Consider the following 14810-nt stretch of genomic DNA (forward strand, 5'->3'; position numbering starts at 1 on the left):
TGAGTTTTCACCAAACTGTAACTAACCCTTATTTTTTTTTCTTCAACATTAATATCCAGAGTTTCTGTTTTTTTTTTTTATCTAACTTTTATTTATTTATTTATTTTTGCAAAATAAAATAACTGAATTAAAAAAAAAATTTGATTGAATTTCTGAATGATATATGCCTGAATCTGCTAGTTTCAAGGAAATTTAAACTGATTTTATTAGCATTATAATAACAGAACTTGTGACTGGACCATTAAAACAAGGTAATACATACAGGATAAGGAAAGTTGCAAGAATGATGGATCAAGGTTCAACCATTAACATAGCTGCCAACTCTACTGGATTTTCCTGTAAACTACTGGTTTAATAAAAATTCTCCCACTTTTTGTACATTTTAGTAAATTCCCTAAAATTGTAGTATAAGTTTCCTTAAAAAATCTCTATTGAAATAGAATTTTTGTGCAGATTATTGTTGTCTTGAATATTTAAATAAGTCTTGCTAATACATAATAAAGTGAGCCTCATTTATAAAATTCAGTTAACTATCTTTGATGAATTTAATGCCTATTACTATTCAAAATTATGAATAAACATAATGTATAACATTTCAAGATAATTCAATGTGAAATCATAACTGGAAAATAGTGCAGTTTTTTTTAGTTTGATAACTATAAAAATCCTATGTGCTAAATATTTTGTATATTTTGCTACAACTATCATAAAATTTATATTATTTCATAAAATGTACTGGATTTTTTCCTATCCGTGTTGGCAGCTAAGCATTAATTATTTTTTTATCTGACAGTGATGTTATGATGTCTTGTGAATGGATGAAACTAATAAAATATTTTAATCTGAAATATTTATAATTTTTTAGGTATATAGGTGAAGTTGGTGATGTTGTTGTGGGCAGGATTGTAGAAGTGCAGCATAAGAGATGGGCTGTTGATATCAATGCCCGTTTGAATGCAATACTGTTGCTGTCATCGGTTAATCTTCCTGGAGGAGAACTGGTAAGTCATTTTTCAATTAATATACATTAAAACTTGTGTAAGTTGACCACTTGTGGTGCATTGATTTGGTGGTCAACTTAGACAAGTGGTCAACTTATAGAGGGGGTGGGTCATTATTTACTTTTTCGCTTCCTATATCATGTTGCTATATATTTAAAAAAAATTTTTACTTGACTTGAAAATTTTATTTAGCAAATAGCTAAATGAATATCTTAAGAAATGTGCTTAAGCCTGAATGAACTATAATTTGTTACATATAATTCTAATACTTAACTAACTTTTTAAAAAAAAAAATTATTTATTTAGTTATGCATGTGAAGTGTTTAATAAAAATAATTTCTTATAATATCAGAACACGAAAACATGTAATTTGAAAACTTTAACAAAACAAAAATATTTTAACACTTCAAAATTTATTGTTATTGCTACATTTACAAACCTATCTGTTACCAAAACATTCCCTCATTGTTGCTTGGCGCTGCTGTTTAGACTTTACATCACCCCAATGTTTTGAATGAAAGAAATGGTCAAAAGCTGACCCCCTACAGTTTCCCAAGATGGTCAACTCACAAAAGGGTTTAGATTAGCTTTTTACACTATTTCACCCCAAACAAGTGAAATTTTAACATATATTGCAAAATGACAGAAATTTTCAGAATTTCTTTCTGGTCAACTTATGAGGATTTTAGAATAGAATTTCATAATACTCCTAGGCTAAATTGACTGATTTCAGTGGTCAACATACGGGATAGACAGGTGGTCAAATTACAAAGGTTTTGCTTTTTTATATTATATAGGAAAAATTCCGTTCTTCATAACTGAGGTCAACTTGGCAGGTTTCACTGTATTTCATACAATGGTCAAAGGATTGTGTACAAAAATTTCACATCGTCTAAGTTTAAAAGTAAATATTATGTATTTTTTGAAAATGTAAATCCAAAAAATAAGTCATTAAAAAAATGAAAATTTTGTCTAAAATGTTCTTGAATTTTTAGATAGATTTATGTTTTTTTTCTTCCATCATAAAATTCTTTTAACTTTTTTAGTTCTTTTATTATTTAAGTTTCTTTTTTTCATATCAGTTTCCAGCTTCTTGTTCTGTTTACGCTGAGTCCGAAAATAGATATTCAGTATAGCTGTCCCTAATATAATTTTTTTTAAACCTTTGTCAAAAAATGAAGTAAAAATTAAAGATTCATTAAGGATCGCAATTAATATTTTAGAGAGGAAAAAAACATGTCGTTAAAACATGACAAATTATTAGTGATTAAAACATCAAAACCTATTTAAATACTGGAAGGAACAGAAGATAATGTTATTAGAAATACCTCAAGTTTTATCAAGCAATAGAGCAGGTTTTAAAGTTTTGCATAATTTTTTTTTTTACTTAGGGCAGCTTTTACAAATTTGATTGTGCTTCAATTCCCTTCCCCCCCCACTTAAATTTTATTTGCAGATCCCTATATAAATAAATGTGTTTATATAGAGATTTATATTTGTGTGTATTGCTTTTTAAATATATTTTTTTTATGGAATCTCAAAAGAACATGTATAATAATTTAAAGATAACTAGATGTAACGTACGTAAGGTGCATTTAATAGACAATGTTAACCAAACATGGTGTTACTGTAATGTTTAATTTTATTTGGTAGATCGCATTTAGTGTATGTAGAATAGGAAGCTGCATCACAAAGTTTTGTTACACTCTATTTTTTAAGTTCATAATTATTAGGAAAAAATAAAGCTACGTTATTTGTTCTTCTTTCTAGTTTTGATCTGGGGAAAAATAATACAATAACATTTCAAAATAATTTTATTAATGATACTGAGTTTAAATGCCATTGATAAAAAATACTAAATATTTTGATCATTATTTTCAACTTCTTCTGTTTGCAGAGAGTCCAAAAAATAGATATTTAGTATCGCTGTCCTTAATATAAATTTTTTTTAACCTTTGTCAAAAATGAAGTAAGAATTAAACATCCGTTAAGGATCACGAATTAATATTTTAGAGAGGAAAAAAGCATGTTGTTAAAACCTGTTAGATTATTACTGCAGAAAACTAGACTGAAAACATAAAAACCTATTTAAATGCTGGAAGAAACAGAAAATAACATTATTAGAATTGCCTGAATTATCAAGCAATACTCCAGCAAGAATTATCAAGCAATAAAACAGGTTTTAAAGTTTTTTATCTTTTTTTTCTTTTTTTTAATTACTTACTACAGATTTTACGAATTTGATTGTGCTTTTATTTCTCTCTCACTTAAATGTTATTTGAAGATCCCTATCAAAATAAATGTGTTCATTTTTGACAAGGATTCAAAAAATATGTATTAAGGGCAGTGAAAGTAATGAAATATATATTATTTCTTTCATATTGTTAAACTATTTAAAATGTAGAAAAAAGAAAAATCTCTCCAATGACAAAATCAATTGGCCGAAAGGGTTTTATTATGTACAAGAAATTTAGGGGCGCACAGTGCAATTCATAATATATAATAATAAATAATGATTAAATCATCCAAACAACATCTATTCACATAGGCATGTCTCCTTAAACTGAAAAGAAAAAAAAAATTCAAATTAATAATTAACTTTAAAATATGACACTGAAACTTAAGTAACAATTATAACAATAACTTATAATATTAACTATTCTTTTACAAAATTTTCTTCTTTTAAATGTTTGCGTAAATCAGTAAATTAAAAAAGGTATAATTTTTTTTTAATTCGAAATAATGCTTGCATTTTTCTAAAGTTTATTTTTAAATATATTTCATATTTGTGTATATTGCTTTTTAAATATTTTTTTTAAAAGGAATTTCAAAAGAACACATAAAGGAATTTAAAAATAAATAGATGTTGCATACATAATGTGCATTTAATAAACAATGTTTCCCCAAAATTGTGTTACTGTAATGTTAACTTCTATTTGGATACATTGAAGCTGCATCACAAAGTTTTGTTATACTCTATTTTTATGTGTGCAATAATTTTTAGAATAAAATAAGAATATGGTACAGTAGGGAACCGATTATCCGGAACGATCGGGACCATCGCTATTCCGGATAACTGATTTTTCCGGTTTTCTGAATCGCTACAAAAAGCCGTTTTTTTATTGTTAAACCCAACTAAAGAAAAAATATTTGGAAATAATCTTAAAAAGAAGAAAAATGATGAAGTAATACACTAATAATTATTTCCAAAATGATGGTAAGGTAAACATTTTTCAAAAAAGAAAGAAAAATCCTGAAATCTTAAGAGGAAAAAAAAAAAAATTTTTTTAAATGGCGGGAAAATTTATCGAATTTCGTTCCGGTTTTTTGGTTTTCCGGTTTTCTGTTTTCCGGATAACGGGTTCTGTACTGTATTTGTTCTTCTTTCTATCTTTGGTGTGGGGGAAAAGTAATGCAATAAAATTTCAAAATAATTTTATTAATGATATTAAGTGCAAATGCAATTCATAAAAAAACTAAATATTTTGACTTATTTTCTTTTAAAAAAATCATTGCTGCCCTTTTGAGGAAGTCTGAAGTCTTCCTTCTTTTAAAGTGATAAAAATTCAGTCGCATTTTTTGGAAAAGGTATTGAAAGAAGAATGACAAAATATATGGTTAAGAAACGTACATTTTGTGAAGAGCCTACACATGACTCAAAAATCTAATTTTTTAAAAAAAAAAAATTGTATTTGGGAAACTTTGTACTTAGTTGTGGCGGAACATAGTAATAGAAAACATAACTCTTTTTATCACATTTTGAAATTTGACAGGAAATTATGATGCAAATGAAAGGTAATTTATGTTGTAATTTGCTAGAAATAGAACAAATAGAACTTGTCAAACGAATTCAAGTAATTTTTACTTTTAACAATCCTAAGTTTTAGGTAGTAAGTAAAAATGTTAATCAGGTATTTTTGAAACGATATTGCTTTTTATTTTACATATTTCCTATTTTTCAAAAAAAAGAAGAAAAAAACGAAAAACATTTCTATGCTTATTTATATTGTGTGGTTATTTAATGAACTAAAATGCTTTTGAATTATTTTAGCTGAAAAAAATTTAATGCTTAGAAACATAACTTGAACTGTTCAAAGAAAAAATATTGTTATATTCATAGCATTTGTATTGTGACATGGCATGACCAATCCTATGTAAAAGCCTATGTATTCCTACCAATCCTATGTATTTGAAGAATAGTTGTTTATTCGAAATATATTGCCTAAATTTAATACCAGTAAAATGTCAAATTAGTTTGGCCTTATTTACTTTAGTCTTATTTATTCTCCAGGAAGACAAGGCAGCAATCATTAATTTTAATCTTTCTTTACTTTTATATATATATATATATATTAACATTTTGGAGAAATTTAATGTAATATTCATAATGAATTGAGTTTTTACTTGTTAGGAAATTTACTTTTAAATGTTGTTGGTTTTCCAACTCCAAATATAACTTCAAATTTGGTTTAAATTTCAAAAACTTTTTGGAGAAATATTAGGGTGACCCGGGGTGTCACATTTACACTTACTGTAATGTGACAATTTTAATTTCTAATTTTACCTAAGCCTTTAATTTTTCTTTAAACGTTATTCCTCTTTTTTTTATTTCAGCAATCTTTTTAACTTTCTTGGTGACCTTTCTCATGGTCAGCGCGGTCATCGCACTTCCTGTGGGGAAAGTCAACCAACCCCTCTATTCACGCCTTTCTTTTTCTTCTTTTAATTTTAGGGGGGCTAACTAACCAATCTCTTTCCTTTAAATTTTAAATTCTCGCTCTTATCTCAATATGTGATTGAATTTTTTTTATGACAAGATTTTGATCTGGTGATGTAAAAAATGTTGGAAATACTTTGCGGAAAATGTGTTTTTTATTATTGTGAGTTTACGAAGGCTATGTTATAGTGTGTTGTCGATGTATAACAACGATTCAAATAAAATAAACAGATTTATTATATTAATGGTTTTTGTTTATCTACTTATTTTTCTAAATTTTTGACCCAATGGACCTAATGGGTTATTTCGGAGTTCAACAATGCTGAACTACCAATATTCGGCCTTTCATTTAACGCAATTTAATGTATAATTTTTAACCTTACCATTTTCATTTAAGTATTATTTTATTTTATTTTGTTATGCATTCTTGTGGGTTTGCCTTGCCACATACGCAATTTTTATTGTATTTATTAGATCATGTACTTAAGTTGTGAATCAATTGTCTCTAGTTATTGTTTTAGCATTAAACTTTTATTAGTCATTTAAGATTAACCTTATCTTTTAATCTTAACTTTGATTAATTATTTTAATGTCATATCTTGATTATTTTCAGTTTTTAATTCCTTTATGACTTTAACTAACTTATATAAATTATTAAACTTTAAGACTGGGTAATTCACGATCACTCTGTTTCTGGGGTAAATAATGATCACCTAAGTTTTATTTAAAATTTTTTTTTTTTTTAAATTTGAGACATGGACAAGAATGCTTGTTCACTTTACTAAAGTATAACTACATTTACTTAAAAATAGTTTTTTATTTAATCTAACAAAATAAGTATCTTTTAAATTGCTTTCTGTAATTTCCATTTCAAAGATGGGTTTCAAAATGTGCTCATTTCTGCAAAGATCCCCCTCCTTCTCTCAATAATAAATATTTTGAGTTACTTTCTTTTTCTTTGATATAAAAATAGTGTAGGCTTTTGCTTAATTATTTCACATCTACTGTAAACATTATAATTGATTATAGGAAACTATATCAAATGTTGCCCCCTACAGATTGGGTAATTATTAATTACTGGGGTAATTCCTGATCATTGTTATTTCTTCTTATAAATAGTATAAAAAATAGCTAATAAATAGTCAATTGTCTTTTCTTAAATATTACAGTTCATATTTATTGAGTGGAACAACTATAAAATATATTTTAACTATAATCACAAATTTTTTTTTTAACTGTATACAAGAAAAATGTGTTCTGATATGCACCATTTCTAGCTTGTCTTACCTTGCTTCTATCTTAAATTTATGTGTGTAAATTGTTAGAATAATTTTTAAGTTGATAAATTAACCTAATATAAATATGGTGAGAAATTATAAGCTTAAAAAGGATACTAAGCTTCTAGAAAGCAAAAATAGTGAGTTTCTTTTACTGATTGAAAATGAAAATTTCAGTGTGAGAGCTACTGCCAGAGCTGAAGTGTTATTCTTTATTCCTGATTTTAAATAAACAGTTTTATTAGCTGCTTAAACATATCTTTTTGGTTTATTTGGTTGATCTTAATGTCTTATTTGTTAATTACCATTGTATAATTATTTTTAAACAGCCCATTTACTATAAAAACTGGTGATCAGTAATTACCCCAGAAATGATCAGGATTTACCCCAGAATTGATCAAGAGAAGGGGTAATTGCTGATCACTAAAAATTTAAAATTTTTTACATTCTAATTATATTTTCAAACAAAAGAAGGTAGCATAAGACTCATCTCATATAGCCTCAAACTTCCATAAAATATTAAAATTCTATCTTGAATAGTTTTTTCACAAAATCGATGTTTGCATTTTTTGATCAGGAATTACCCCAGGTCACCCTACTCAAATCAAATGCCTCTTTATCTAAGGGTTGCTTATCAGAATTGTCAAAGTTTAGGTCAGTAGTCTGGAGATCAACTAAGACTTTTTTTGAATAAAATTGTGGTAAATCTACCTATAATTTTGTAAGTTTGAGAAAATAGGGCCCAATTTTTGTGTTTATATGAAAATCTCTATAAACTAGTTACCTGTCTCATCTTTGTGACAGTTCCTGTTTTATTCCAATTTTTAAAAATCCTATTCCTAATTCATTTAATCTAAAACTACTCAAATTGGGTACAGGCGGTTAAACACAAAATCATGTTTTTCAAGGAGACAAAGTTTTAAAATTATGAATGAGTTACCGTATTGACTCTATTTTTCAAGGAAAGAATTTTGTGATTGTCCATTTTAAAAATAATAATTATTTTGAAGAGTTCATTTTTATTAAATAAGAAAATGGTAGATTAGCAGGGGTCTATTTATCTTAATTACGAAGTATAGAAATAATTTTTTATCTCACCTTTTAATTAAAGAAAAACTGCCCATTTTTCTGAAGTTCATCAATTTTCCGCAATTCATTTAGCAATTTGCGGCTTGATAAAATGATTTCCTCAGAATTGAGCATGTCATATAAACTTCGAGGATTAGTGGTCTTCCTCTTTAAGTGATGTTTCATGCCCAACAATACATCCACATGGTGGCAAAATGCCTCCCTCAATTCACTCTGCTCAATCTTGTTTTTTTTCTTTGCCTTTCCAAACAAGGCTCTACCTGGCTTTGGATGCGCTGAAAAATAAGTTTGAACGTTAAAATAATCTAAAACTATACTTTCAACGATCTTGAACTGATAGTTACTTTAGAAAGAAAATTGTGTTTGATGGATTTCTTCAGAAACTAAAACAATTGTTGTTTTCCTACAAGTTTATGTAATGAAATGTAGTAAATCCTAGTTTTATAAAAGAACTATTAAAATCTCTTTCTGCTCATAATTTCTGCAAGAAATCAGATATTTTATTTACAATTTCAATAAATGAAAATATATTTTTTTATGTAAACATAAAAAACTTTTTACTTTCTTGTGTTATATTAAATTTTATTTGTTTAAATATATGACATTTTTATATTACGCTGAACAATCCTATTAGTTTATTTCATTTCTTTCAGTTCTTTTTCTGGAATCTAGTTTTTTTTTCCTTTCTTTTTATTTCTTCTACATATTAGTTGCTTGGTCAAGTTTTCAAGTATAAGTTTCTCGGATGAATAACAAAATAAATATTCAAAGATATAAAATGAATAAAATATATCAAATGAGTACTGAACATATTTAAATTTTTATTTTTTGAAAAAAAATGAACCTTGCTACAAGTTTTAATTTATTATTTACTAATTAGGAAGATTTTACTAGATGTTCTTCTTAATGAAGCAAAATGTTTTTAAATTATTTTAATTCTTAGAACTTTTGTCTTATCTACTTTTTCTGAATAAAACTCTGTTTTAAAGACCTCAGTATGGTGCCTGTGGTTGTTAAATTAAAAATTCACAATTTTAATTCCATATCACTTACTTTCCATCCGATGAATGAAATCAAATTGTAAGAATACGTAATGAAAACCCTCAATTCTCAAAAAGAAAAGTGAATAAAAAGGAATGCAAGTTTTAAAGGGGAAGAAGATTCATGGGAATAAAAAATAAAAATCCTTAGACAATCTAGAGGGGGGAAATAAATAACAGATAAATTTGGTAAATTAATAGTCTGAATTTTTGTCTGGTAGGATATTTTTTAAATGTAAAAACAGAATACATTTTGTTCTCATTTTGAGCATTCTATTAATTTTAAATAACATATTACGTAAAAAAAAATTAACAAGAACTTATTATTAAGTACAGTTTTAAATTTCAAAAACTGCAACTATTAAACAGTTTAACCCCAATAGGTTAATAATTTACCTGGTTTACTTTTTTTCAAATCGTTCTTATAATTTTTCTCTCCAGCACCACCAGAAGCGCAGGTTTTAGTACATGGCATCTCAGCCTTATCACAAGATTGATTTTCTATGTCCGGAAATCGGACAAACTCCTCTTCAAAAATCAATCCTTCATTAACAGGAAGACAAGAGGGCTCTTCAATTATCTCGACTTCAACAAACTCTTTTCGCTCAATTTTGTTGGTACACATTTGAGCAAATTCTCCATCAGGCTTTTCATTAAAGCCATTCTGATCAGTGTTATCCAAAGTTGAAACATCCACAATTTGGTTCTTTTTCTTCTTCTTCTTCTTAAAGATACCAAACCAGGTTGTACGGACAACACTAGTCTCTGAAAATATATTTACAAGTTTCAATTGATCTGTTTATAATTTAAAATAACACAACTAATTTTTAATACTCACTTAAAATGTAGCAAATACATATTTTTGAGCCATGAGTTTTGCCAGAAAATGTAAATACTTATACTCACAGAAATCTTACTTAAGGAATATTGATATTACTTTAAAATTCAAATGCCAGTGTGTTAGTTTTTAAAATGATTGTGACGGTAACAGAAATGTCAACTTGGTCTGTTTTGTAAAAAAAAATTTCTACTGGTAACGAAATTTAAGTTATTTTTAGTTTAGTTCTTTTCATCTGAAGTAATTTTTCTACCACTACATATTGAAAATTTTAAAAAAATGACATAAAACTTTATTGCAGTTATCTTGTGGTATCACTTTGAAAGAGTAGGCATAATTATTCTTATTATGTTTTACTATTTAATTCACTTTAAATTTATTAAAACTTTTGTAGAATGAAGAGCAGTTGGCATCTCTGTTCAAAATTATACCTAAACGATAAGTATTTAAAAGTTGTAGGAAATGAACTGAAACTACAAATATTCTTTTCAATGATGTAATAAGTGACTTGTTATTTACAGAAAGGTTTGCTGCCACTTTAATGTTTTATATAAAAAATAAAGTAATAATAATTAATTTGGTAGGTTAAAAAATATTTCTTCTCACCAAAAATAGTATATTTCTTCTTACCCATAGATAGCATGAGATTACAAATAGATAACAATATAAATCGAGATATAAAGCCATAAGTTCTTCATTCACAAAAATCACATTTCCAGCATTCGTTTTTTTTCTTTCCCATTATGGAGAGTAGCATTGAGAAAGGAAAGACTGGCATTTAGTTCATGTCGAAAATTAATTGAAAAAGAAACACAAAAATTATAAATTTTTATGATTTTTTAAACCATTTTAGGGGGAACTCCTCCTTTCTACAACTGTTCATGTTTTAAAACTTTTCACCTCTTTAGTTAATAAAAATAAAAAACCTATTCCTTTCCTCAAAATCAAATCCATGGCCATAAGATGATCAAAAAATTATAAAATCAAATGAGTGAACATTTTCTATATTTTATAAACTACAAAAAAAAAAAAAAAAAAAAAAAACAATACTAATGTACTTTTTACATTAATATTATAAATAATTTTGCTGTTTAATTTTTTCAACTTGAATGTTCAGACATTTCCAATGCTAAATAAAATAGTGTTATTTGGAAAATATAAACCTCAATTATAAAAATGGTAAAATTTTACCTTTTAAATCATCTTTTGATTTTTCTTTTTTAAACAGTTTCTTAAAGCTATTCATGTTTTCAATGTTACACAGGCAAGCATCAAAAATAGAATGAGCATTTTTTTATGCTCTTCCTTTGTTTTAATCTTCCAACAATACATAAAAATATTGAACATTGTAGAAACATTTCTTAAATAATAGCTTTCAACAATCAGTTAGAGTTATTAAAAATGAGCCTTAGAGTTATTGAAAATATTAAAATTTAACATTGTTAAGAGTAAATAGACATTGTTGCATTTTCAGAAATAAAATTAGAAGATTATGTATTTGGCGAGGTATAATAATAAAAGACATTCTTAATAGAAATTATGTCACTCAGTACTGTGGAGATGTCAAATAATGAAAATCATGCATACTTATCTCAAAATTTTAAATCTTAAATTTACAAGATCTTGAAACAGACAAAATCTGGTTTGTCTTGTTGAAAAATATGCATGTACAGTACGCCAACACAAAACACCACCCAGAATAACTTTTGATCTAATGATAAGATTTTCATGTTCTAGGACTTAATCTTAATGGCTCCTAGGGGTGATCTCAAATATGCTAATTAATAAATGCAGATAATGTTTTAAGTTATGAAATCAGACATCGAAACGTACTTTCACTGAATAAACCTAATTTTTAATGCGTTCGGATTTCTGAAGCCTAAAATATAGGCTGTAGCCGCAATCTGGGAAATTGGTCCCAATAGTTTGGTCAGAAGAGCTCTTCAAAGTTTGGATTCCTTAATCTTAATTTTACTTTTTGCTTATTTCACCGTATCTTGATCACTTTTTAAGCTAATTGAAATATATTTTGCCTGCAATTATAAGATTGTTTATTCAAAGATAATTCTATGAAAAAAATAACTTTTTGTAAGTATTTATTATATTTAATTAATTTTATTTAATGACAGTCCAAAAAATTTTGAATTTTAAGATATATAATTTTTTACATCATTTTAAAAAAAGAAATTTTACGTGGCAAAATACAAAATTTCAGCAAAATTGGTTGAATAGTTCCTGAGAAATTGAATTTTAAAAAAGTGTACTTAAAAAAAAAATTTTTTTTTAGGAACTATCAGCCAATTTCACTCAAATTTTGTATTTTTCTATATAAATTACATTTTTTTAATGGTATCCAAAAATTGTATACCTTATAATTCAAAATTTTTTCGATCATTCTTAAATAAAATAATGAAAAATAATAAATATTTGCCAAAAGTTATTTTTGCATAGAATTTTCTGTGGATAAATGAATTTTATAATTGTGGGTAGAAATTTTACAATTCACTGAAAAAGCTCTTCAGTTATTTAGATTGAGTCCTAGAACGGAAAAATCTGATAATTACGTTAAACGTTATTCAGGATGGTCCTTTTTTTATGCACTGTACATTGGTTATTAAATGAAGTTTTAGTATAAACTAAAAAAAAAAATGTTTTTAATGAATCCTTATATTAAGCCGAAGATAGATTTTTTTCCCAATATATCCTTTTGTCATGAAAAATTTTTCTAGTTTCTTCAACTTTTTCAATAAATATTATTTCAAAATAGGCATAAATTTGGTCGATGAACTTCTTTTTCGATGTGAATCTTTATCTGTTGATCCATTTGATTCAAGTTTGGAAATAAATGTGGGCTAAATCTACTTATTATGATTTAAACTATAATTCCATAGTTTTCACTTTTTAAACCGCTGTTACGTTTCTTTATTGTTGTCTTAATGGAAAAGGATTTTTTGCTCCAAGTGAAGATATTTTATGTTGCTTTCTTCTCTTAACCAGTACAAAAAAGGTCTATAATATTCTTCATTTATGGTTTGACCTTTTTGCAACTAATTAATGTAGATGATTTTGCATGCAACCCCTAACAATTCGGCCATCCCAAGGACTGATTCATGACAGCACATTTGGGGCAAGTTTTCATGGTCCCCATCTTGTGAGGTGCCCCCATCCAAGGTTGATAGTTTAGCTAAATTAAATAATGAATTTATGTAAAAAAATAAAGCTGCAGTTAGGTTAGAATTTGCTGCTGTCTAAAAGGTTATATTTTGATATTATGATTAAAAACTATACATGTTAACTGAAACTTGTCGACTCTCATAGAAGACCTCCAAGTGGTTTTGTGACCAGGATCCTAACATCTGTAAATTAGGCCCTAGGCCATGTACATAATCATACGTTTCATCTGTCATATATTAATGCAGAAACTCGTCAAAATTTCGCCAAAATAGGTTCCAAATCAAATAATTGCATTCAGTCACCTCTTAGAGCAATAAAGCGACTTTCTTAATCCTTTCAAAATTTTTTTCTTCAAAATAATTATGAAAGAGCCTGATGGATTTGGCTGGAATTTTAACAGCAGTCTGAAACAGAATGACTTACGGAAAACAAACCTTTTTCGATGCTGCAAAGCTCACGTCTCGAATTCTCTAAAGGACTTATTAGACAACCCTCCTGTAAATACTAAAAAATGTCTTTTTTTAACCATGGGTGATCAAGACTACTTTTTAAGCATAAAAGGAACTAAGAGCTACTACTTTTTTTTTATAAAGTAGTGATTTTTTGAATATTTAAGCTTTTTCAGGGGTTTTATCTTCTTTAGATCAAACACTGGGGGTCCCATTCCCCCATTGACTTAGTTGTCTTTCCTCCCTTTGTTTTTTCTTCTCTCTTGTTGTAATTGCCCTATTTACTGGTGAAGGTTTTACCTGTGTCTAATCACCACCCTGTTGTATTAGACCAAGGAGAAGGAAATCCAGTCTGTAAAATTTTGCAAAACCTGGCACTTAATGAAGCACGCCTAATCCTCTTCGCTTGTATACCTCATTCTGGCATGTAGTATTACAAGGCTGCTAAGACCTCTCCTTGTTCTGTCAATACGCAAACTGTTCTAATGTCTAATATTTTGCCTGTGTCTAATCACCACCCTGTTGTATGAGACCCAGGAAAGCGAAATCCAGTCTATAAAAGTTTTTCAAAATCTGACACTTATTGAAGCCCGCCTAATCCTCATCGCTGGTACACATCATCCTGGCGTGTAGTGTTCCAAGGCTGCTAAGACTTCCCGTTGTTCTGTCAGATCTGATTCTCTAGCCCAGTCATCTATGTCAAATAAACAGTTTAGACCACCTATGTAAAAACCTGTCTTTAATTTTGCTGAACTTTTGACATCCCATGGATCTACATCACCTCTCTACCAAAACTTTGATATTTGAAAACCGTGATAAATTTCGGCCTGTTCTATAGGAGCATGCAAACCACACAATCACAAATTGTATATAAATCTTTAATTAAATAACTAAAATAAATCTAAATTAAAGAAAATGTTAATCATAAAATAAAATGCTATTTTTAAAACACCTATAATATAGAATAAATAAGTAAAAACAATGTTAATAAAGCACAAAAGGTACAAAAATTTAAAAACTATAATTTCTCATCTATTAACAAAAACCTTCCTCAATGACTATACACCAAACAACTATATAACACGACAACCACTTGCAAAGTGGTTTGACAATATGGGGAAAAGGAAACAAGTTTGAACAAGATGTTAAAAAAGGAAGGAAATAAGAAACAGGTCTGAAGGAATTTGCCCGGAACCCCAGGGATACATATACTCTGAATTAAAGA

The 14810-nt window shown here is 27.5% G+C and overlaps 1 protein-coding gene across 1 annotated transcript in view; it reads left to right on the plus strand.

The window, feature by feature from the left end:
• Rrp4 (exosome complex component Rrp4) overlaps nt 1-14810 on the plus strand; it is a 28845-nt gene that overhangs the window by 3485 nt on the left and 10550 nt on the right. Inside the window, exon 3 of the mRNA XM_043044183.3 lies at nt 866-1001. Coding sequence (XP_042900117.2) covers nt 866-1001 — 136 coding nt within the window. The remainder of the gene's footprint in view (nt 1-865; nt 1002-14810) is intronic.

This window comes from Parasteatoda tepidariorum, chromosome 5 (genome assembly GCF_982258835.1).
Source record: "Parasteatoda tepidariorum strain Cologne lab strain chromosome 5, Ptep-v5.0, whole genome shotgun sequence".
Taxonomy (NCBI): domain Eukaryota; kingdom Metazoa; phylum Arthropoda; class Arachnida; order Araneae; family Theridiidae; genus Parasteatoda; species Parasteatoda tepidariorum.